This window comes from Oncorhynchus tshawytscha, linkage group LG19 (assembly GCF_018296145.1).
Source record: "Oncorhynchus tshawytscha isolate Ot180627B linkage group LG19, Otsh_v2.0, whole genome shotgun sequence".
NCBI classification, from domain to species: domain Eukaryota; kingdom Metazoa; phylum Chordata; class Actinopteri; order Salmoniformes; family Salmonidae; genus Oncorhynchus; species Oncorhynchus tshawytscha.
The window spans coordinates 16,749,747-16,776,231 of NC_056447.1; the positions used below are offsets into that span (position 1 = coordinate 16,749,747).

The following is a 26,485-nucleotide window of genomic DNA, read 5'->3' on the forward strand; positions in this document are numbered from 1 at the left end:
TGTGTGTGTGTATGTATGTATATATATGTGTGTGTGTGTATATGTGTGTATGTATGTGTGTGTGTGTATATATGTATGTGTATATATATGTATGTGTATGTATATGTATATATGTATGTATATATATATATATATATATATATATATATATATATATATATATATATATATGTGTGTGTGTATATGTGTATGTGTATATATATATATGTATGTATGTATGTGTGTATGTGTATATGTGTATGTATATATATGTATATATATATATACAGTGCCTTGCGAAAGTATTCGGCCCCCTTGAACTTTGCGACCTTTTGCCACATTTCAGGCTTCAAACATAAAGATATAAAACTGTATTTTTTTGTGAAGAATCAACAACAAGTGGGACACAATCATGAAGTGGAACGACATTTATTGAATATTTCAAACTTTTTTAACAAATCAAAAACTGAAAAATTGGGCGTGCAAAATTATTCAGCCCCCTTAAGTTAATACTTTGTAGCGCCACCTTTTGCTGCGATTACAGCTGTAAGTCGCTTGGGGTATGTCTCTATCAGTTTTGGTATGCAGGCCACCATAGGAACTACAAACGAGAGGAGGGCGGGGCTTACATTCACTTCCTGGAATGTCAAGGGTTTAAACGAACCAATTAAGAGGGGCAAGGTCCTAGCCCACTTGAAAGCACTCTCGTCTGATATTATATTTTTGCAAAAAACCCATCTGAAGAATAACTCTCATAGCAGACTTAAGTGTAGGTGGGTGGGGCAAGTGTATCACTCTAACTTCTCTGCCAAAACGAGAGGCACAGCGATTCTGGTACGGAAAGGAATTCCCTTTCTACATAAAACCACTATTGCGGATAAAGAGGGTCGGTATGTGATCGCAATAGGAGAAATCCACTCTACCTCAGTAACTCTACTAAATATCTATGGGCCAAACATTGACAACCCCTCTTTTTTCAAAAGAGTCCTTGCCCTGATTCCAGATATCTCCCATACTAACCTGGTCATTGGAGGGGACCTTAACTGTGTGCTAGACCAATATTTTGATAGATCCTCTACCTGGCGAACCCCTACCTCCTATTCAAGCGAATTCTTGAATACCTACATAAAAAATTCTAACTTATTTGATATATGGAGGATCGCTAACCCTACGGGTAGGGAATACTCCTTTTACTCTCATGTTCACAAGGTTTACACTCGAATTGACTACTTTTTGTTGGATGCTAGACTACTCCCCTATACCTGTAATGTGAGGTATCATGATATTATAATCTCGGACCACAGTCCACTCACCTTCTCCCTGAGATTGGGTGACATTGTACCAAACGAGAAGGTCTGGAGGTTGAATCCTCAGGTCCTCACAGAACCAACATTCTGTGAATATCTTAAAGACCAAATTAAATTTTTCTTTGATACCAACGACAACACAGAGACCTCCCCAGCATTATTGTGGGAAACACTGAAGGCTTATCTGAGAGGCTGTATCATCTCCTTTCAGGCTGCCAGGAGTAGGCAAAACAGAGGAAAACTGGAAGAACTAGAGGGACAAATTCACTTACTGGATAGGGAGAATGCTAGCCACCCATCTATGGAGAAACATAAAAAAATTACCTCTTTAAAATTTGAATATAATCAGATTCTCTCAGCTAAAATTGCTAAATCTTTTCTCTATGCCAAGCAAAAATATTTTGAGTTTGGTGACAAACCACACATACAAATTAGAGACTACATTAGGAAACACCTCCCAACATTTGGGAATGCTAAACCTTCCATGTTTGACGGATGCATAAAGATATGCCCCACCTCAGATAAACTGATATCGCGTCTATATGATGCTTTTCAATCTGTTAGCACACCTTCTACTGATGCCATCAAGGCAAAATGGGAGGAAGAACTAGGGACTGACATCTCAGTGGCAGACTGGGAAGAGAGCTTGGAGTATATCCACACATGCTCCATTAATTCCAGACATCGTCTCATACAATTCAAGGTATTACACAGATTACACTATTCCAAAACTAAACTGCATAGGATATTTCCTGACACATCCCCTACATGTGATAAATGTCAGGCTAGGCAGGGATACACTACTCCACTGCTTTGCCCTATGCTCTAGCTTGCATGGTTATTGGTGTGGAATTTTAGGATCCTCTCTGAAGTTTTGGAGACTTCAATAGATCCAGACCCTCCTCTGATAATCCTGGGAGATCTGAGTCCCTAAACGGATTAACCAACCCCCAAAATCAACTAATCTCGTATGGTCTCATCTCGGCAAAAAAACTAATCTTGTTGTTTTGGAAAAGGAGGGAAGCGCCCTCTACCAAATTATGGCTCAGTGAATTGGCAAACACTGTACACTTAGAAAGAATTAGATATATTCTGAACAATCAACATTTGACCAAATCTGGCAGCCTTTCCTCTCCTACTTGGATGAGTCGGCGCTGTGAATTTGTACTTATTAACACACTCTCAATTGTAATATTTTAATCTACCTTTGGGCAGCGTGTGCTGGCCCTACCACCCAAGCAGTTGGGAGGGGGGGACAAGGAGGGTGGGGGCTGGGACATCTTCCCTCTTTCTTTCTACGTGTCCTTGTTTTGTATGTACGTGTTTTGTATTATTTGTTCTACACCCAGAACTCTGGGTCTTGTTGTTCCTGTATGCTCTTTTATGTTTAGATAAGAATTGTATACCTGTCATGTATACCTATACACCATTCTTGTGTGTTTAATAAAAAATATTTGAAACGAAAAAGAAAAAAAAAGAAAAAAAAATGACGAGTCTAGTGAGAGCCAAGCCTCTGTAATGCCTGTACCTGTGAGCTTACCGTCTGAAGATCAAATGCCTGTTGAAGATAAAGTTATGCATGACTTGTTAACCCATGTTCCGGCACGTAACAGGAAAAATGTTAGATACATTATGAACAAGATAAAATACTCAAATGGGGCAGCTACTTGGAACGACAAAGGAGAGTTTATCCTTCAGGGTTCTGTTGTCAAGGGTTCACATATGCTTGACTTGCTTAAAAGTACCACATCGGCCCACAAGGTTGCTGATGACAGAAGACCTCCAGGGTGGCTTCAGTTTCTTAAGGCCCTGGCTATCCTCAACATTCCCCTCTCGGGTGTACCCAACTATAAGCTTGTCTCAACAGATTCACTTTTAAAACAAAAACCTTCATCAGTCTACTGGACGACGTACTTCCGGCATCCAGCTGGCTTAGTATGGAACGTGAGGAGTGTCACCCCTTCTCTATTGGAGCTGTGATTTTGTCGCCTGTCAATCTGGAGATGTCACTTTATTGTAACAATCCTATAATACATAGCACAGTCCGAATCTGGAAGCAAATTAAAGTCCACTTTGAGCTCAGACCAATGTCATTCATGCTCCCTGTCGCCAGGAATCCCTCCTTTGCCCCTTCTAACCTTGATAACACCTTTGAGCGATGGGGAGAGTTGGGGATAAGTACCATAGGGGATTTATACATAGAGGGGACCTTTGCTTCCTTTGAGTTGCTGAGGGAAACTTATAATCTTCCCAGAAGTAATTTTTTCAGATGCCTACAAATCAGAGACTACGTTAGAAAACACCTCCCAACATTTGGGAATGCTAAACCTCCCATGTTTGACGGATGCATAAAAATATGCCCCACCTCAGATAAACTGATATCGCGTCTATATGATGCTTTTCAATCTGTTAGCACACCTTCTACTGATGCCATCAAGGCAAAATGGGAGGAAGAACTAGGGACTGACATCTCGGTGGCAGACTGGGAAGAGAGCTTGGAGTATATCCACACATGCTCCATTAATTCCAGACATCGTCTCATACAATTCAAGGTATTACACAGATTACACTATTCCAAAACTAAACTGCATAGGATATTTCCTGACACATCCCCTACATGTGATAAATGTCAGGCTACGCAGGGTACACTACTCCACTGCTTTGCCCTATGCTCTAGCTTGCATGGTTATTGGTGTGGAATTTTTGGGATCCTCTCTGAAGTTTTGGAGACTTCAATAGATCCAGACCCGCTTCTGATAATCCTGGGAGTATCTGAGTCCCTAAACGGATTAACCAACCCCCAAAAACAACTAATCTCGTACGGTCTCATCTCGGAAAAAAACTAATCTTGTTGTTTTGGAAAAGGAGGGAAGCGCCCTCTACTAAATTATGGCTCAGTGAATTGGCAAACACTGTACACTTAGAAAGAATTTGATATATTCTGAACAATAAATTATCAACATTTGATCAAATCTGGCAGCCTTTCCTCTCCTACTTGGACGAGTCGGCGCTGTGAATTTGTACTTATTAACACACTCTCAATTGTAATATTTTAATCTACCTTTGGGCAGCATGTGCTGGCCCTACCACCCGAGCAGTTGGGGGGGAATAAGAGGGGGGGGGGAATAGGGGATGGGGGGAATAAGAGGGGGAATCTTCCCTCTTTCTTTCTACATGTCCTTGTTTTGTATGTCGTGTTTTGTATTATTTGTTCTGCACCCAGAACTCTGGGTCTTGTTGTTCCTGTTTGCTCTTTTATGTTTAGATAAGAATTGTACACCTGTCGTGTATACCTATACACCATTCTTGTGTGTGTTTAATAAAAATATTTAAAAAAAAAAAAATATATATATATATATATAGACATACTATGTCAAAATAAACGTGACACTATCTAGGTTTCCATCCAATTCGCGACAGATTTTCATGCAAATATTCTAAAAACTGCATAGAAACAATATGCACATTTTCCCACCAGATATGTGTTTCCATCAAACTGACTTTTACAGATAGGTTGTGCACCTAAAAATAACTTTTGTGGTTAAATTGGGTTTGCGTTTAAAAAAAAAAAGATACCATGGTTTCTATCGCATTTTAAACTTTTACTTATGGTTTTGTCACTAAAACTGTTGTGTTATATAGCAAATGTGCCCACTGTGGTTTTGGCACGTGCGCTCTAGCTAACAGTTGACAGATACAGTGTAGGTAGGCTAGTTCCCTGCATAATTACATTATTATGGATACGAGCGAGAATATATCAAATGGTAGCCAAGAATCGATCATCATGTCATCAGAATAAGACCCTTGGTATTTATTGGAAAAGGAGAAAAGCTCATCACAGTGCACTTTCACCACCCTGTGAAGTTCATAACTTATTTCATCTGTAGCCTAATAAACTGCATGGTTTCCCAAACTGTATCATCAGGTGACTCCCAAGTTTCCACCGATAGTTCTCGCATAATTCATTTTACATACGCGAAAAGATCCCACCATGTCGAATGAACACATTTTCTATCTGCATTTATAAAATTGTACCGGTGTTTCGTCAGGTCATTTCGTCAGGTCATTTTCATCAGGTCATTTTCGTCAGGTCATTTCGTCAGGTCATTTCGTCAGGTCATTTCGTCAGGTCATTTCGTCAGGTCATTTTCGTCAGGTCATTTTCATTTCGTCAGGTCATTTTCATTTTCGTCAGGTCATTTTCGTCAGGTCATTTTCGTCAGGTCATTTCGTCAGGTCATTTCGTCAGGTCATTTCGTCCGCATGAAATGGTTGGATGGAAACGTGGTTACTGTCTGTAAATGATAACACGTTAGTGCAGGAAATTAAGTTATTGGTTTTAAAATGCTGGAAGGGAATGCCGAAATTAAACAATATACTATTCAAAATGAGCAAAACGCTCATTGATCATTGATCTCAGCAAATAAAGGCTTGAGCAATTTTAAGTTTTACGCTATGAAGCTTTTATAAGAACAGAGGCAGCAAGACTGCATGTAACAACCTCTATGTAGTGCCTATGTAGTGCTTATGAAGGCTTTATGAATGACCAATGAAGTGTTTATAAGAACAGTAGCAGCAGGACTGCATGTAACAACCTCTATGTAGTGCCTATGCAGTGTTTATGAAGGCTTTATGAATGACCTATGAAGTGTTTATAAGAACAGTAGCAGCAGGACTGCATGTAACAACCTCTATGTAGTGCCTATGCAGTGTTTATGAAGGCTTTATGAATGACCTATGAAGTGTTTATAAGAACAGTAGCAGCAGGACTGCATGTAACAACCTCTATGTAGTGCCTATGCAGTGTTTATGAAGGCTTTATGAATGACCTATAAAGCCTTTATACGAACAGTAGCAGTAGGCCAGGTAAACACCACTCACCATCTCTATGGAGCATCAGCTAGCCACGGTTGTTTATAAGTGATTTGTGAAGCGTTTATGCGATGCTTATGAAGTGCGTTATGAATGACCTATAAAGCCTTTATACGAACAGTAGCAGGTCTGCAGGTAACAAAAACCTTTCCTATTCTAAGCTCACAGACCTAGCACATCCATCAATGGCCCACAGGCCTGACTGGCCCCCATCTCTCCTACTGACGTCAGAAACAACCTCCTGGGACCAGCGCCGTCCCGAAAGGGGGGCAGGGTGTTTCTGTGTGTCAGTGTGTGTGGAGGGGGCTGGCCAAGGGTGTGGCTGTGAGTTGGGTTATGTTTAGGAGAGCTGGTAGAGGTGAGATTTGTCCATTTTTTTTTGTTGCCTTTTTCAGTTTTTCGACATGAGGGCTACAGACTGTAGCCAGTCAGCCAGGCAGTCAGCCAAACAGCCAGTCAGCCAATCAGCCAGTCAGCCAATCAGCCAGTCAGCCAATCAGCCAGTCAGCCAATCAGCCAATCAGCCAATCAGCCAATCAGCCAATCAGCCAGTCAGCCAATCAGCCAGTAAGCCAATCAGCCAGTCAGCCAATCAGCCAATCAGCCAGTCAGCCAATCAGCCAATCAGCCAGTCAGCCAATCAGCCAATCAGCCAGTCAGCCAGTCAAAGAGTATTATTATATCTTGTGTTCTTCATTTAGTCATTTAGCAGATGCTCTTATCCAAGTTTAATGTTTTATTAGTTGTGTGTACAGGATAAGCATGGTCTACACTGAGTGTACAAAACATTAAGAACACCTGCTCTTTCCATGACATAGACTGACCAGGTGAATCCAGGTGAAAGCTATGATCCCTTATTGATGTCACTTGTTAAATCCACTTCAACCAGTGTAGATGAACGGGAGGAGACAAGCTAAAGAAGGATTTTTAAGTCTTGAGACATGGATTGTGTATGTGTGCCATTCAGAGGGTGAATGGACAAGACAAAATATTTAAGTACCTTTGAACGGGGGTATGGTAGTAGGTGTCAGGCGCACCGGTTTGTGTCAAGAACTGCAACGCTACCGGGTTTTCCACGCTCAACAGTTTACCGTGTGTATCAAGACTGGTCCACCATCCCAAAGGATATCCAGCCAACTTGACACAACTTTGGAAATCATTGGAGTCAAGATGGGCACTTTCAACACCTTGTAGAGTCAACATGGGCCAGCATCCCTGTGGAACGCTTTCAACACCTTGTAGAGTCAACATGGGCCAGCATCCCTGTGGAACGCTTTCAACACCTTGTAGAGTCAACATGGGCCAGCATCCCTGTGGAACGCTTTCAACACCCTTCCCTGTAGAGTCAACATGGGCCAGCATCCCTGTGGAACGCTTTCAACCCCTTGTAGAGTCAACATGGGCCAGCATCCCTGTGGAATGCTTTCAACCCCTTGTAGAGTCAACATGGACCAGCATCCCTGTGGAACGCTTTCAACACCTTGTAGAGTCAACATGGGCCAGCATCCCTGTGGAACGCTTTCAACACCTTATAGAGTCCATGTCCCGACCAATTGAGGCTGTTCTGAGGGCAAAAGGGGTGCAACTCAATATTAGGAAGGTGTTCTTAATGTTTTGTTCACTCAGTGTACATCATCCAATCAAATGCTTACTTGCAGGTTCCTTCTGGACAATACAACAAGAATAAGAAATAATAAAAGAAAACAATATGAAGATAAAGTAAATGTCTCAGTAGAATAGAATAAACATTTTAGCATCAGGATAATACAAGAAGGCACATTTTATAGTCCAATATTTACACGTGTTTTGGGTATTTATTTTTTAATTGAACCTTTAAGGGGGGGATGTGGGTGGCAGTGTATAAATTTGAGCAGTATAAAAAGAGTCAGCGGTTGTGATGTGTGTTACTGTGCGGAGAATCACAGCAGGTGGTCAGTCCAGTTGAAGTGTTCAGCCAGTCTGATGGTTTGTAGATAGAAACTGTCTCTGGACCTGTTGGTATCAGACCTCATGCTCTGATACAGTCTGATGGTTTGTAGAGAGAAACTGTCTCTGAGCCTGTTGGTATCAGACCTCATGCTCTGATACAGTCTGATGGTTTGTAGATAGAAACTGTCTCTGAGCCTGTTGGTATCAGACCTCATGCTCCGATACCATCTGCCCGACTGTAAGGAAGAGATCAGCTCGCGGCTGGGCTGTATGGGGTTCTTTGATGCTACAGGCCTTCCTCTGGCACCATTTCAACTAGTCCTGAATGGGTGGAAGCAAGGTCCCAGTGATGATGTTCACCACCCGCTGGAGGGCCTTGCGGTCGTGGACGAAGCAATTCCCATACCAGGCCATGAAGCAACCGGTCAGGATGCTCTCGATGGCGTAGCGGTAGTATTTGGAGAGGACCCGGGGCGGCATGGCAAATTTGTTCTGTCGCCTTCGAAAGTAGAGGCGCTGTTGCGCCATCTTGACCAAAGTGGTGGTGTTGTTGGTCCGTGTCAAGTCCTCTGTGATGTGGACTCTGAGGAACTTAACACTGCTGACTCTCTCTACTGCAGTACCGTTCATGTGGATCGGAGCGTGTTCCCTCCTCTGCTTCCTGAAGTCAACAATCAACTCCTTTCTTTTGCTGACGTTGAGGGAGATGTTGGTGTCACGACACCACATTTGCCAGTTCACTTACCTCCTCCCTATAGCCTGACTCGTCGTTGTTGGTCATCAGGCCTGTAACCGTGTTGTCGTCAGCAAGCTTGGTGGTGTCGTGCAAAGCCATGCAGTCGTGGGTGAACAGGGAGTACAGAAGAGGACTGTGGATACAGTGGAGGTAAACCTAGGCATTGAGAGATGATGAGAGAGATATTGTCTCTAGAAACATCATTTAAACTAGGTGATGTCATCGCATGTGTGGGAGGTGGAACTAAAGGGTTGGATAAGGCTTATTGAGCAGAGCTAGAGGCTCTATAGTGAAATAAGCCAATAATCACTAACCAGAACAGCAATGGACAAGGCATATTGACATTAAGGAGTGGCATGCATAGCCGAGTGATCATAGGGGTCCAGTGAGTAGTGAGGTTGGTTGGAGACAAGGCGATTCAGACAGCTAGCGGGCCGGGGAAAGCAAGCTAGCAGACGGGCCTCAGAGGGACGTCGTGATGGAGGAAGTCTGTTTATAGCCTCCTCGTGCATTTACGTCGGTAAACCAGTCGTTATGGATTAGTAGGGTTCCGTGTGGTAAAGGGGACGAGCCCAATTGGCAAAAATAGGTATAGTGGACCAAGAAATTGTCCGATGGACCTATTCAGCTAACAGCCGATATGCTCTAGACAGCTAGCGGGCCGCGGCTAGCAGGCTATCAGATGGGCATTCAGGGGACGTCGCGACGGAGGGGCCAGTTGAATAACCCCCTCGGGCAGATCTCCATTGAGACAGCTCCAGCTGTTCATCATTGAGACGGGTTTGATCAGCTCCAGCTGTTCTCATTGAGACGGGTTTGATCAGCTCCAGCTGTTCTCCATTGAGGGGTTTGATCAGCTCCAGCTGTTCTCCATTGAGAGGGGTTTGATCAGCTCCAGCTGTTCTCCATTGAGAGGGGTTTGATCAGCTACAGCTGTTCTCCATTGAGACGGTTTTGATCAGCTCTTCTCATTGAGACGGGTTTGATCAGCTCCAGCTGTTCTCCATTGAGACGGGTTTGATCAGCTCCAGCTGTTCTCCATTGAGACGGGTTTGATCAGCTCCAGCTGTTCTCATTGAGGGGTTTGATCAGCTCCAGCTGTTCTCCATTGAGACGGGTTTGATCAGCTACAGCTGTTCTCCATTGAGATCAGCTCCAGCTGTTCTCCATTGAGACGGGTTTGATCAGCTCCAGCTGTTCTCCATTGAGACGGGTTTGATCAGCTACAGCTGTTCTCCATTGAGAGGGGAGACGGTTTGATCAGCTACAGCTGTTCTCCATTGAGACGGGTTTGATCAGCTACAGCTGTTCTCCATTGAGACGGGTTTGATCAGCTCCAGCTGTTCTCCATTGAGACGGGTTTGATCAGCTCCAGCTGTTCTCCATTGAGGGGTTTGATCAGCTCCAGCTGTTCTCCATTGAGGGGTTTGATCAGCTCCAGCTGTTCTCCATTGAGGGGTTTGATCAGCTCCAGCTGTTCTCCATTGAGGGGTTTGATCAGCTCCAGCTGTTCTCCATTGAGGGGTTTGATCAGCTCCAGCTGTTCTCCATTGAGGGGTTTGATCAGCTCCAGCTGTTCTCCATTGAGACGGGTTTGATCAGCTCCAGCTGTTCTCCATTGAGAAGAAGCCTTTCTCTGTTGTTGACGTCAGCAAGTCTGTAATCCAGGCCAGTACACACACACACACACACACACACTCCCCAGAAAAATAAGCAGGTCATTGTGTCCTCTTCCTTATTATGGTGCATTCTGGGAAGTGTAGTCAGGTAGAAGGTGTTCTGTCCTAGAGGGGAGTTGGTCAGAGGGGGCAGGGCCAGGGCTGTTATGTTTGCCAGACTGATGACGAAGTACACCCTCTCTCTGTCACTCTCCCTATCTCTGTTTATCTCTCTCTCTCTCTCTCTCTCTCTTTCTGTCTCTCTTGCGCTCTCTCACTTTGTCTCTGTCTCTTTTTTTCTCTGTCCTTTTCTCTCTCTGTCTCTCAAATTCAATTTTAATTGAAGGGCTTAATGGCATTGGAAACATGTTAACATTGCCAAAGAAGTAGATAATAAGTAGATAATAAACAAAAGTGAAATAAACAATAAAAATGTACATTAAGAAAAAAGACATTTAAAATGTCATGTTATGTCCAAATAGTTGAAGTACAAAAGGGAAAATAAATGAGCATAAATATGAGTTGTATTTACAATAGTGTTTGTTCTTCACTGGTTGCCCTTTTCTTGTGGCAACAGGTCACAAATCTTGCTGCTGTGATGGCACACTGTGTGCCTACGGTGGCATTTCTCAATAGCAAGGCTATGCTCACTGAGTCTGTACATAGTCAAAGCTTTCCTTAAATTTGGGTCAGTGACGGTGGTCAGGTATTCTGCCAGTGTGTACTCTCTGTTTAGGGACAAATAGTCAATATTACTAAAGCAGAAATGTATACAATATACATTGTAATAAAATAATGAAGAAAAATAATATCACCACTAGTATCATTTATACCTCTAATATCTCTACCATCACCACTAGTATCATGTATACCTCTAATATCTCTACTACCATTACCACTAGTATAATTTATACCTCTAATATCTCTACTACCATTACCACTAGTATCATTTATACCTCTAATATCTCTACTACCATTACCACTAGTATCATTTATACCTCTAATATCTCTACTACCATTACCACTAGTATCATTTATACCTCTATTATCTCTACCATCACCACTAGTATCATTTATACCTCTAATATCTCTACTACCATTACCACTAGTATCATTTATACCTCTAATATCTCTACTACCATTACCACTAGTATAATTTCTACCTCTAATATCTCTACCATCACCACTAGTATCATTTATACCTCTATTATCTCTACCATCACCACTAGTATCATTTATACCTCTAATATCTCTACCACCATTACCACTAGTATCATGTATACCTCTAATATATCTACCATTACCACTAGTATCATTTATACCTCTAATATCTCTACTACCATCACCACTAGTATCATTTATACCTCTAATATCTCTACCATTACCATCACCACTAGTATAATTTCTACCTCTAATATCTCTACTACCATTACCACTAGTATCATGTATACCTCTAATATATCTACCATTACCACTAGTATAATTTATACCTCTATCTCTACCATCACCACAAGTATCATTTATACCTCTAATATCTCTACTACCATCACCACTAGTATAATTTCTACCTCTAATATCTCTACTACCATTACCACTAGTATCATGTATACCTCTAATATATCTACCATTACCACTAGTATAATTTATACCTCTATCTCTACCATCACCACAAGTATCATTTCTACCTCTAATATCTCTACTACCATTACCACTAGTATCATGTATACCTCTAATATCTCTACCATCACCACTAGTATAATTTCTACCTCTAATATCTCTACCTACTACCATTACCACTAGTATCATTTCTACCTCTAATATCTCTACTACTACTATCCCCACTAGTATCATTTATACCTCTAATATCTCCACTACTACCATTACCACTAGTATCATTTATACCTCTAATATCTCTACTACTACCATTACCACTAGTATCATTTATACCTAATATCTCTACTACTACCATTACCACTTGTATCATTTATACCTAATATCTCTACTACTACCATTACCACTTGTATCATTTATACCTCTAATATATCTACTACTACCATTACCACTAGTATCATGTCTATCTCTAATATCTCTACTACTACCATTACCACTAGTATCATTTTATAGCATTTTGAATGAATGTAGTAATTTATTTCTCACACTAGAGGAGAAAGTGCATCTCTGTCTCTACCTCCCCTGTCGTGCAGTGACCACATACACACTCCTCTTTGGGTAGCCATGTCTTTTTATGTCTGCCGGTTTCTATTGCCAGTCGGTGGTCACTCAGCCTGTACTTGGTAAGGATCTGTCTCTGCTTCGTATCTCTGACAGAGTAGAGATAATCAGCCAATTCATAATCTCTGTTTAGGGTCACATAGTAATTTAGTCTGCTTTGGGATTTTGTTTTGTTTTTCCAATGTTGTAAATATGATCCCTTTGATTGGTTCATGATTTTTTGTTTATTGGAATTCTTTCTTTAGAAGCAGTGCTGGTGTCAGCTTGGTTGGTGAGGTCCAACAACCGCTGACTGAGAGGGCTCGTTTCTGGTGTCAGCTTGGTTGGTGAGGTCCAACAACCGCTGACTGAGAGGGCTCGTTTCTGGTGTCAGCTTGGTTGGTGAGGTCCAACAACCGCTGACTGAGAGGGCTCGTTTCTGGTGTCAGCTTGGTTGGTGAGGTCCAACAACCGCTGACTGAGAGGGCTCATTTCTGGGCTCAGCTCTTCGGGTTGAAGTGCTTTAAATCTGAGACTTAAATTTGGACTTGAATTTAGGTGAAGCCAAAATTTTAATAATGTTTTTTGTATTTTCATTACTACTGGAAAGCGGCCTAATTCTGCCCTAAATGCATTAGTTGGTGTACTTAGTTGGTGTAATTCTGCATGTCAGACTTCAATTGGATGTTTGTCCCACATTTTAAACTCCAGTTTATTGACTGGCCCCTAAAACTCACTTCTGTAAAGAGCCATTAGTAGGATTATGCTGTGAAATATTTTAGTTGGCATTCTAATTGGGATGTTCTAATGTGGGTGTTCTAATTGGGATGTTCTAATGTGGGTGTTCTAATGTGGGTGTTCTAATGTGGGTGTTTCTAATGTGGGATTCTAATTGGGATGTTCTAATGTGGGTGTTCTAATTGATGTTCTAATGTGGGTGTTCTAATTGGGATGTTCTAATGTGGGTGTTCTAATGTGGGTGTTCTAATTGGGATGTTCTAATTGGGATGTTCTAATGTGGATGTTCTAATGTGGATGTTCTATTGTGGATGTTCTATTGTGGATGTTCTAATGTGGGTGTTCTAATTGGGATGTTCCAATGTGGGTGTTCTAATTGGCATGTTCTAATTGGGATGTTCTAATTGGGATGTTCTAATTGGGATGTTCTAATTGGGATGTAATAATTGGGATGTTCTAATGTGGATGTTGTAATTGGGATGTTGTAATTGTGATGTTCTAATGTGGATGTTCTAATGTGGGTGTTGTAATTGGGATGTTGTAATTGGGATGTTCTAATGTGGATGTTCTAATTGGGATGTTCTGATTTTCATTACTACTGGAAAGCGGCCTAATTCTGCCCTAAATGCATTAGTTGGTGTAATTCTGCATGTCAGACTTCAATTGGATGTTTGTCCCACATTTTAAACTCCATTTTATTGACTGGCCCCTAAAACTCACTTCTGTAAAGAGCCATTGGTAGGATTATGCTGTGAAATATTTTAGTTGGCATTCTAATTGGGATGTTCTAATGTGGGTGTTCTAATTGGGATGTTCTAATGTGGGTGTTCTAATTGGGATGTTCTAATGTGGGTGTTCTAATTGGGATGTTCTAATGTGGGTGTTCTAATTGGGATGTTCTAATGTGGATGTAGTAATTGGGATGTAATAATGTGGATGTAGTAATTGGGATGTAATAATGTGGATGTAATAATGTGGATGTAGTAATTGTGATGTTCTAATGTGGATGTAGTAATTGTGATGTTCTAATGTAGATGTAGTAATTGTGATGTTCTAATGTGGATGTAGTAATTGGGATGTTCTAATATTTTTTAAACCTTTATTTAACTAGGCAAGTCAGTTAAGAACAAATTCTTATTTAGAATGACAGCCTAGGAACAGTGGGTTAACTGCCTGTTCAGGGGCAGAACGACAGATGTGTACCTTGTCAGCTCGGGGATTTGAACTTGCAACCTTCTGGTTACTAGTACAACGCTCTAACCAATAGACTACCCTGCCGCCCCAATGTTCTAATTGTGATGTTCTAATTGTGACATTCTAATTGTGATGTTCTAATTGGGATGTTCTAATGTGGATGTAATAATTTGAATGTTCTAATTGGGATGTTCTAATGTGGATGTAATAATTGGGATGTTCTAATTGGGATGTTCTAATTGGGATATTGAATCATCTTTGAGTGCGTTCACTGCCATATTAAAGTTTCCCAGACATGTATGGTGTTTGCAGATATGGTCAGACCAAGGTATGAGTCATCTTTAGTGTGTTCAATTATGCTGTTGTTAAAGGTGAATTTATATTTATTTATTTTTTCTTCTGGAAAATCAAGATTTTAGGTGGGTTTTTTTTTATTTACTGCCAGGGCCCAATATTACACTGTTAAGGTTCTGTTGAAGACCTTCTTTGGTCGGTGATAGTAGAACCAAATCATGTCCCTCTCTCTCTTTCTGTCTCTGTTTATAGCTGGGAGCCACAGAGAAACAGACTGGCTGCCTGGATTGTGAATCACAGTGTGTGTGTGTGTGTGTTGCAAAAAAATGACAAACAAATCGAACTAAATGATTGGATGTTATTTATCTTTGTGTAGTATAAGATTATTAAATACATCAATCAATGTACATGTAAAACAACAATTCCAAAAAAACAACCTGCAGTAGAGGATGCTGGGAAAAAAAGGGAATTTGTTGTCATAACTTCAAAATAGAGTTGATGGGATTTCTTATTTAGTTGTGAGTCAGTACCACAAGCATTTTAAAAGTAATAATAACTTATCTTTGACTTTGAGTTCAACTTACTAGAAGTACTTGAGTTAAAAATGAGGGTTTGTGTGTGCGTATCTGTGCCTGTGTGTGTGTGTGTGTGTGTGTGTGTGTGTGTGTGTGTGTGTGTGTGTGTGTGTGTGTGTGTGTGTGTGTGTGTGTGTGTGTGTGTGTGTGTGTGTGTGTGCGTGTGTGTGTCTCTGTGTGTGTAGGTCTGTAGATGGTCTATAGATGGTCTGTGCTGAGCCGGGCTGGGTTAGTGAAGTGTACTGACCTGAATTGAAAGGTGTGTGTGACAGTTAGCAGGGCAGATTGAAGTGGGAGACTGAGAGGCAGGTAGCAGGACATGGTAAGTCTAGAGGTGGACTGACCTAATGAAAGTAGACTGAGAGGCAGAATTAGACATCATTCACAAGCCAGTGACTTGCAGGTAGGGTTGCAAAATTCTGGTAATTTTCCCAAAATAATGGGGGTGGTTTCTTCTATGTGTAGGCTAGTGAAAGCACCGAGGGCCTCTCTCTCAGAGCACCGAGGGCCTCTCTCTCAGAGCACCGAGGGCCTCTCTCTCAGAGCACCGAGGGCCTCTCTCTCAGAGCACCGAGGGCCTCTCTCTCAGAGCACCGAGGGCCTCTCTCTCAGAGCACCGAGGGCCTCTCTATCAGAGCACCGAGGGCCTCTCTCTCAGAGCACCGAGGGCCTCTCTCTCAGAGCACCGAGGGCCTCGCTCTCAGAGCACCGAGGGCTTCTCTCTCAGAGCACCGAGGGCCTCTCTATCAGAGCACCGAGGGCCTCTCTCTCAGAGCACCGAGGGCCTCTCTCTCAGAGCACCGAGGGCTTCTCTCTCAGAGCACCGTGTGCCTCTCTCTCAGAGCACCTATTGACATAGTATATTAGCTCAAAAACATTTTTTAACGACAAAATTATACGTTAATCAGTTGTTTATGGTGATTTCAGATAATAGTGGGGGGACAGAAAGCATAAATTGTCCCAAACCTTAATCTGTTAGTGGGCTGGTAGATTCTCAGTCTGCCCAGTGGCTCAGCTCAGGTGGTAGGATCTCAGTCTGCCCAGTGGCTCAGCTCAGGTGGTAGATTCTCAGTCTGCCCAGTGGCTCAGCTCAGGTGGTAGGATCTCAGTCTGCCCAGTGGCTCAGCTCAGGTGGTAGGATCTCAGTCTGCCCAGTGGCTCAGCTCAGGTGGTAGGATCTCAGTCTGCCCAGTGGCTCAGCTCAGGTGCCTACACACACACCATTTGACGTTGACACACACACACACACACACTGACACACACACACATTAACAGATGGCCACTCAGTTTATAGAAGTAATCTCAGACAGATTCAACTCAGAGAGGCCCAGTTCCTGAGTTCCAGCAGTTTGTCATTCAGAATGGAAAATTAATATGTTCATGCATCGATTCGTTCTCCTAATCAAGTCGAATCGCACCGAGTCATTTCAAACTGAAGCGTATGGTTCCTATATGGGATCAGAGCCCATGTATCGGCATACATATCTAATCCTTCATGAAAGGAGAGATGCACATCCCTAATGTTTATAGAGGATAGCATCTTCACGGGCTTCAGTGCGCGCGCGTGTGTGTGTGTGTGTGTGTGTGTGTGTGTGTGTGTGTGGTAAACAGTCATGTTCTGCTGTTGGGGTTGAGCCTAACGCTTCATGCCTTAGTATTGATGTCATTGTGAGGACGTAACTGCTGGGGTTCAGTCTAAAATAGCTCCCTTGGTGGGGTTTGGAATGTTTAAAACAATACACACAGCCTCCTCCTCTTCATCAGGCACTACAACCTCCTCTTCATCAGACACACTGCCTCCTCCTCTTCATCAGGCACTACAACCTCCTCTTCATCAGACACACTGCCTCCTCCTCTTCATCAGGCACTACAACCTCCTCTTCATCAGACACACTGCCTCCTCCTCTTCATCAGACACACTATAACCTCCTCTTCATCAGACACACTACAGCCTCCTCCTCTTCATCAGGCACTACCTCCTCTTCATCAGACACACTGCCTCCTCCTCTTCATCAGACACACTACAGCCTCCTCTTCATCAGACACACAGCCTCCTCTTCATCAGACCTCAGCCTCTTCTTCATCAGGCACTACAACCTCCTCTTCATCAGACACACTGCCTCCTCCTCTTCATCAGACACACTATAACCTCCTCTTCATCAGACACACTACAGCCTCCTCTTCATCAGACACACTGCCTCCTCCTCTTCATCAGACACACTACAGCCTCCTCTTCATCAGACACACAGCCTCCTCTTCATCAGACACACTACAGCCTCCTCCTCTTCATCAGACACTACAACCTCCTCTTCATCAGACACACTACAACCTCCTCTTCATCAGACACACTGCCTCCTCCTCTTCATCAGACACTACAACCTCCTCTTCATCAGACACACTGCCTCCTCCTCTTCATCAGACACACTGCCTCCTCCTCTTCATCAGACACACTACAGCCTCCTCTTCATCAGACACACTACAGCCTCCTCCTCTTCATCAGGCACTACAACCTCCTCTTCATCAGACACACAGCCTCCTCCTCTTCATCAGGCACTACAACCTCCTCTTCATCAGACACACTGCATCCTCCTCTTCATCAGACACACTACAGCCTCCTCTTCATCAGACACACTACAGCCTCCTCCTCTTCATCAGGCACTACAACCTCCTCTTCATCAGACACACTGCCTCCTCCTCTTCATCAGACACACAGCCTCCTCTTCATCAGACACACAGCCTCCTCTTCATCAGACACACTACAGCCTCCTCCTCTTCATCAGGCACTACAACCTCCTCTTCATCAGACACACTACAACCTCCTCTTCATCAGACACACTACAACCTCCTCTTCATCAGACACACTGCCTCCTCCTCTTCATCAGACACTACAACCTCCTCTTCATCAGACACACTGCCTCCTCCTCTTCATCAGACACACTACAGCCTCCTCTTCATCAGACACACAGCCTCCTCTTCATCAGACACACTACAACCTCCTCTTCATCAGACACACTGCCTCCTCCTCTTCATCAGACACACCAGCCTCCTCTTCATCAGACACACAGCCTCCTCTTCATCAGACACACTACAGCCTCCTCTTCATCAGACACACGACAGCCTCCTCTTCATCAGACACACTACAGCCTCCTCTTCATCAGACACACTACAGCCTCCTCTTCATCAGACACACTACAGCCTCCTCTTCATCAGACACACAGCCTCCTCTTCATCAGACACACTACAACCTCCTCTTCATCAGACACACTACAACCTCCTCTTCATCAGACACACTGCCTCCTCCTCTTCATCAGACACACTACAGCCTCCTCTTCATCAGACACACAGCCTCCTCTTCATCAGACACACTACAGCCTCCTCTTCATCAGACACACGACATCCTCCTCTTCATCAGACACACTACAGCCTCCTCTTCATCAGACACACTACAGCCTCCTCTTCATCAGACACACTACAGCCTCCTCTTCATCAGACACACAGCCTCCTCTTCATCAGACACACTACAGCCTCCTCCTCTTCATCAGGCACTACAACCTCCTCTTCATCAGACACACTGCCTCCTCCTCTTCATCAGACACACTACAGCCTCCTCTTCATCAGACACACTACAGCCTCCTCTTCATCAGACACACTACAGCCTCCTCTTCATCAGACACACTGCCTCCTCCTCTTCATCAGACACACTACAGCCTCCTCTTCATCAGACACACAGCCTCCTCTTCATCAGACACACTACAGCCTCCTCTTCATCAGACACACGACAGCCTCCTCTTCATCAGACACACTACAGCCTCCTCTTCATCAGACACACTACAGCCTCCTCTTCATCAGACACACTACAGCCTCCTCCTCTTCATCAGGCACTACAACCTCCTCTTCATCAGACACACTGCCTCCTCCTCTTCATCAGACACACTACAGCCTCCTCTTCATCAGACACACTACAGCCTCCTCTTCATCAGACACACTACAGCCTCCTCTTCATCAGACACACTACAGCCTCCTCTTCATCAGACACACTACAGCCTCCTCCTCTTCATCAGGCACACTACAGCCTCCTCTTCATCAGACACACTACAGCCTCCTCTTCATCAGACACACTACAGCCTCCTCTTCATCAGACACACTACAGCCTCCTCTTCATCAGACACACTACAGCCTCCTCTTCATCAGACACACTACAGCCTCCTCTTCATCAGACACACTACAGCCTCCTCTTCATCAGACACACTACAGCCTCCTCTTCATCAGACACACTACAGCCTCCTCTCTTCATCAGACACTACAGCCTCCTCTTTCATCAGGCACACTACAGCCTCCTCTTCATCAGACACACTACAGCCTCCTCTTCATCAGACACACTACAGCCTCCTCTTCATCAGACACACTACAGCCTCCTCTTCATCAGACACACTACAGCCTCCTCTTCATCAGACACACTACAGCCTCCTCTTCATCAGACACACTACAGCCTCCTCCTCTTCATCAGGCACACTACAGCCTCCTCTTCATCAGACACACTACAGCCTCCTCTTCATCAGACACACTACAGCCTCCTCTTCATCAGACACACTACAGCCTCCTCTTCATCAGACACACTACAGCCTCCTCTTCATCAGACACACTACAGCCTCCTCCTCTTCATCAGACACACTACAGCCTCCTCCTCTTCATCAGACACACTACAGCCTCCTCTTCATCAGACACACTACAGCCTCCTCTTCATCAGACACACTACAGCCTCCTCTTCATCAGACACACTACAGCCTCCTCTTCATCAGACACACTACAGCCTCCTCCTCTTCATCAGACACACTACAGCCTCCTCCTCTTCATCAGACACACTACAGCCTCCTCCTCTTCATCAGACACACTACAGCCTCCTCTTCATCAGACACACTACAACCTCCTCTTCATCAGACACACTACAGCCTCCTCTTCATCAGACACACTATAACCTCCTCTTCATCATTATCTTAACATGTTACGAAGAGAAGAGAATATTCTTTATTTTTTAAATATTTTGGCACGCAGGTCTTTAGTTTGTAAACATTTTCATACTATTGGATTCTAATTAAATGTACATTTAATTTAAATGCGATTTAGTCAATTTTTGGACAAAAAAACAATTTTGGGGGAACATCATAAATGTGTCAAGTTACTTAAAACATTAGGAAATGACCTATGACCTATAACCTATGACCTATAACCTATTTCAATGATGTTGTTATTCTATACAGTGTTGTCTGTCCATAATGTCATGTTCCACACACAGCAGGTTCCCTGTTGTAATGTTGTTATGGTTTCTATTGCCTACATTAAGTTGACAGTTGGTGCCAGTACTGAGCAGCCTACCTTTTCAGGTTCTGCTACTACACGGTCACTCTATACATACACCTGTCTTTTCCTATGGTTTTCTACTCCCTTTGTTGTGATGAGCACAACAAAGTGTGTCCTAGCTGTTTTCCTTGTTTCCTTGTCTCCTTCTCCACTGCAGTGTAACTCATTGTTTTGTCTTCTTCTTTCAGATGACACGTCATCAGGCAGTAGGGTGAGTTACCTCCTGACTATCTGACTGACTGGCTGACTGACTGACTATCTGGCTGGCTGACTGGCTGACTATCTGACTGACTGACTATCTGACTAACTGACTATCTGACTGACTGGCTGGCTGGCTGGCTGACTATCTGACTGGCTGGCTGGCTGGCTGGCTGGCTGACTGACTGACTATCTGACTGGCTGGCTGACTATCTGACTGACTGGCTGGCTGGCTGACTATCTGACTGACTGGCTAACTGACTGGCTGACTATCTGGCTGACTGACTGGCTGGCTGACTGGCTGACTATCTGACTGACTGGCTGGCTGGCTATCTGACTGGCTATCTGACTGACTGACTGACTGACTGACTGACTGACTGGCTGGCTGACTGACTATCTGGCTGGCTGACTATCTGACTGGCTATCTGACTGACTGGCTGACTGACCATCTGACTGACTGTCTGTGTCTGTCTGAATTGATACCATTATATTCAAAGTGCTAACGTCAGTGGCCTGTTATTGGATTCATACTCCTGTGATGGTACCTGTGACGGTACCTGTGACGGTACCTGTGATGGTACCTGTGATGGTACCTGTGATGGTACCTGTGATGGTACCTGTGATGGTACCTGTGATGGTACCTGTGACGGTACCTGTGATGGTACCTGTGACGGTACCTGTGACGGTACCTGTGATGGTACCTGTGATGGTACCTGTGATGGTACCTGTGATGGTACCTGTGATGGTACCTGTGATGGTACCTGTGACGGTACCTGTGACGGTACCTGTGACGGTACCTGTGACGGTACCTGTGATGGTACCTGTGATGGTACCTGTGATGGTACCTTGGGTACCTGTGATGGTACCTGTGACGGTACCTGTGATGGTACCTGTGACGGTACCTGTGACGGTACCTGTGGGGGAACTTGGAACAATAAGATCCTCTGTGAAGAATTTAAATAGTTTGGGGTCTACTTAGTTTAAGACACAGATGAAGACTCCGTATTTTAATGTATTTCATGTGTTTAATTTTAATAATTGAATTCAACATGTTTTAACTATCCTATGCTTTGTTTTCTGTGTGTGTGACTTTAGAAAGAAAGCCCCCCCTCTGTTGAGTTGATTAAACATTGACTGAACTCAAATAAAATACAATTTTACACTCAGTTTGGTCAGAACTCAGGAGTCCGCTGTTGATGTAAGCAATGATCACATGGTACAGAGAAAGAGAGAGGTAGAAAGAAAGATGTAGAGAGAGAGGTAGAGAGAGAGGTAGAGAGAGAGGTAGAGAATGAGAGGTAGAGAATGAGAGGTAGAGGTAGAAAGAAAGATGTAGAGAGGTAGAGAGAGAGGTAGAGAGAGAGGTAGAGAATGAGAGGTAGAGAATGAGAGGTAGAGGTAGAGAGAATGAGAGGTAGAGAGAATGAGAGGTAGAGAGAATGAGAGAGGTAGAGAGAGAGGTAGAGAATGAGAGGTAGAGAATGAGAGGTAGAGAATGAGAGGTAGAGAATGAGAGGTAGAGAATGAGAGGTAGAGAATGAGAGGTAGAGAATGAGAGGTAGAGAGAATGAGAGGTAGAGAGAATGAGAGGTAGAGAGAATGGTAGAGAGAGCGGTAGAGAGAGCGGTAGAGAATGAGAGGTAGAGAATGAGAGGTAGAGAATGAGAGGTAGAGAGGTAGAGAGAGAGGTAGAAAGAGAGAGGTAGAGAGAGAGGTAGAGAGAGGTAGAGAGAGCGGTAGAGAGAAAGAGAGAGGTAGAGAGAAAGAGAGAGGTAGAGAGAAAGAGAGAGGTAGAGAGGTAGAGTTAGAAAGAGAGATGTAGAGAGAGAAGAAGATAGAGAGAAGTAGAGAGTGAGAGGTAGAAAGAGAGGTAGAGAGTGAGAGGTAGAAAGAGAGGTAGAGGGGTAGAGAGAAAGAGAGAGAGAGAGAGAATGAGAGAGGTAGAGAGAGAGACTCATCCTGTAATATACAAGGTCTGGGGTCTTGTATAGAGGTCATCTGCCTTTGGCCTAAAGAGCAGGAACCTGGACTTCACCAAAGAAATCGGAAATACAGACATTGTCATCCTATAAGAAACATGGTCTAGAGGAGACAGACCCACTGGTTGCCCTCTAGGTTACAGAGAGCTGGTAGTCCCATCCACCACACTACCAGGTGTGAAACATGGTATAGAGGAGATGGACCCACTGGTTGCCCTCTAGGTTACAGAGAGCTGGTCCCATCCACCAAACTACCAGGTGGGTGGTATAGAGGAGATGAACCCACTGGTTGCCCTCTAGGTTACAGAGAGCTGGTCCCATCCACCAAACTACCAGGTGGGTGGTATAGAGGAGATGAACCCACTGGTTGCCCTCTAGGTTACAGAGAGCTGGTCCCGTCCACCAAACTACCAGGTGGGTGGTATAGAGGAGATGGACCCACTGGTTGCCCTCTAGGTTACAGAGAGCTGGTAGTCCCATCCACCAAACTACCAGGTGGGTGGTATAGAGGAGACAGACCCACTGGTTGCCCTCTAGGTTACAGAGAGCTGGTCCCATCCACCAAACTACCAGGTGTGAAAAGGGGAAGGGACTCAAGGGGTTTGCTACTTTGGTATAGAGCAGAACTAACTCACTCTATTACATTAATCAAAACAGGAACATTTTATATTTGACTAGAAATTCAAAAGTAAATGGTCTCAGAGAAAAATGTCCTCCTGTGTCCTACCTATATCTCCCCACCAGAATCCCCATATTTTAATGAAGACAGCTTCTCCATCCTGGAGGGGGAAAATCAAACATTTCCAGGCCCAGGGACATGTACTAGTCTGGGGTGACCTAAATGCCAGAACCGGACAAGAACCTGACTCCCTCAGCACACAGGGGGACAAACACCTGCCTGGAGGTGACAGCATTCCCTCCCCCATATGCCCCCTAGGCACAACTACGACAACATAACCAACAAAAATGGGTCACAACTCCTGCAGCTCTGTCGCACGCTGGGTATGTACATAGTCAATGGTAGGCTTCGAGGGGACTCCTATGGTAGGGACACCTATAGCTCATCTCTTGTCAGTGGTACTATAGACTACTTTATCATGGACTTAAACCCAGAGTCTCAAATCAAAATCAAATCAAATTGTATTGGTCACATACACATGTTTAGCAGATGTTATTGCGGGTGTACTGAAATGCTTGAGTCTCTGAGGGTTCACAATCAATCCACTAACACCCCTATCAGATCACAGCAAAATCACAGTCTACTTGAACAGAGCAATACTCAATCATGAGGCATCAAAGCCAAAATAACATTAAGTAACATTAAGAAATGCTATAGATGGAAGAAAAGTACTTCCTAGACAAAACGGTCCACTGTAATAGTGAAAACTGTCAACTTGGCAGTATAGAATCTTAACAGTATATTTGACCTCTCTTATCAAATTAAAACATTTGCAACAGAAACCGAAGATAATGAACGACAATGACAAATGGTTTGATGAAGAATGCAAAAACGTAAGAAAGAAATTGAGAAACCTATCTAACTAAAAACATAGAGACCCTGAAAACCTGAGTCTACACATTCACTACGTTGAATCACGAAAACAATACAGAAATACACTATGGAAAAAGAAGGAACAGCACGTCAGAAATCAGCTCAATGTAATTGAAGAATCCATAGACTCCAACCACTTCTGGGAAACACAAAGAGTTAACTTCTGTAATCTTTTTGTAACGAAGGAACAAACAGCAAAAACATATCCATGATCAAATACAAATCTTGGATTCAACTATTAAAGACGACCAGAAACACACTGGATTCTCCAATTACCTTGAATGAACTACAGGACTAATACGAACTCTTCAACCTTAAAATGCCTGTGGTGTTGATGGTATCCTCAAATTAAATTATAAACTATACAGACCACAAATTCCAATTGGCTATACTAGAAGTCTTTAACCTCATCCTTAGCTCTGGCATCTTCCCCAATATTTGGAACCAAGGACTGATCACCCCAATCCACAAAAGTGGAGACAAATTTGACCCCAATAACTACTGTGGAATATGCGTCAACAGTAACCTTGGGAAAATCCTCTGCATTATCATTAACAGCAGACTCGTACATTTCCTCAATGAAAACAATGTACTGAGCAAACGTCAAATTGGCTTTTTACCAAATTACCGTACAACAGACCATGTATTCACCCTGCACACCCTAATTGACAACCAAACAAACCAAAACAAAGGCAAAGTCTTCTCATGCTTTGTTGATTTCAAAAAAGCCTTCGACTCAATTTGGCATGAGGGTCTGCTATACAAACTGATGGAAAGTGGTGTTGGGGGTTAAACATACGACATTATAAAATCCATGTACACAAACAACAAGTGTGCGGTTAAAATGGGCAAAAAACACACATTTCTTCACACAGGGTCGCGGGGTTAGACAGGGATGCAGCTTAAGCCCCACCCTCTTCAACATATATATCAACGAATTGGCGCAGGCACTAGAATGCTATTTGGCCCTAAACAGTACACAGCGGCAGAATACCTGACCACTGTGACTGACCCAAACTTAAGGAAAGCTTTGACTATGTACAGACTCAGTGAGCATAGCCTTGCTATTGAGAAAGGCCGCCGTAGGCAGACATGGCTCTCAAGAGAAGACAGGCTATGTGCTCACTGCCCACAAAATGAGGTGGAAACTGAGCTGCACTTCCTAACCTCCTGCCCAATGTATGACCATATTAGAGAGACATATTTCCCTCAGATTACACAGATCCACAAATAATTCGAAAACAAATCCAATTTTGATAAACTCCCATATCTACTTGGTGAAATACCACAGTGTGCCATCACAGCAGCAAGATTTGTGACCTGTTGCCACGAGAAAAGGGCAACCAGTGAAGACCAAACACCATTGTAAATACAACCCATATTTATGCTTATTTATTTTATCTTGTGTCCTTTAACCATTTGTACATTGTTAATACACTGTATATATATATATAATATGACATTTGTAATTTCTTTATTGTTTTGAAACTTCTGTATGTGTAATGTTTACTGTTAATTTTAATTGTTTATTTCACTTTTGTATATTATCTACCTCACTTGCTTTGGCAATGTTAACACATGTTTCCCATGCCAATAAAGCCCCTTGAACTGAATTGAATTGAGAGAGATCAGAACATGATGATTCTTCATATTTCACCCAGTATTCTGTGTGGATCTGTGTAATCTGAGGGAATCTGTCTCTCTCTCTCCATTATCCTGTTCTGACCTCTCTCTCTGTCTCTCTCTCTCTCCATCGTCCTGTTCTGACCTCTCTCACTGTCTCTGTCTCTCTCTCCATTATCCTGTTCTGACCTCTCTCTCTCTCTGTCTCTCTCTCCATCGTCCTGTTCTGATCTCTTTCTGTCTCTCTCTCTCTCTCTCTCTATCATCCTGTTCTGACCTCTG

At 43.3% G+C, this 26,485-nt stretch overlaps 1 protein-coding gene across 4 annotated transcripts in view; it reads left to right on the forward strand.

Annotated features, from left to right (window-relative positions):
* The first annotated feature begins 20,715 nt into the window (after positions 1-20,715).
* LOC112238048 (cAMP and cAMP-inhibited cGMP 3',5'-cyclic phosphodiesterase 10A) overlaps positions 20,716-26,485 on the forward strand; it is a 62,620-nt gene continuing 56,850 nt past the window's right edge. For 3 of the 4 annotated variants that reach the window (XR_006079341.1, XM_042301376.1, XM_042301378.1), the window contains exon 1: positions 20,716-21,062. Coding sequence is in view for 3 of the 4 variants with exons in the window: in XM_042301376.1 (XP_042157310.1) it covers positions 20,730-21,062 (333 nt within the window). In the remaining variant the exon portion in view is untranslated. The remainder of the gene's footprint in view (positions 21,063-26,485) is intronic. The other variant, XM_042301377.1, reaches the window with a different exon arrangement.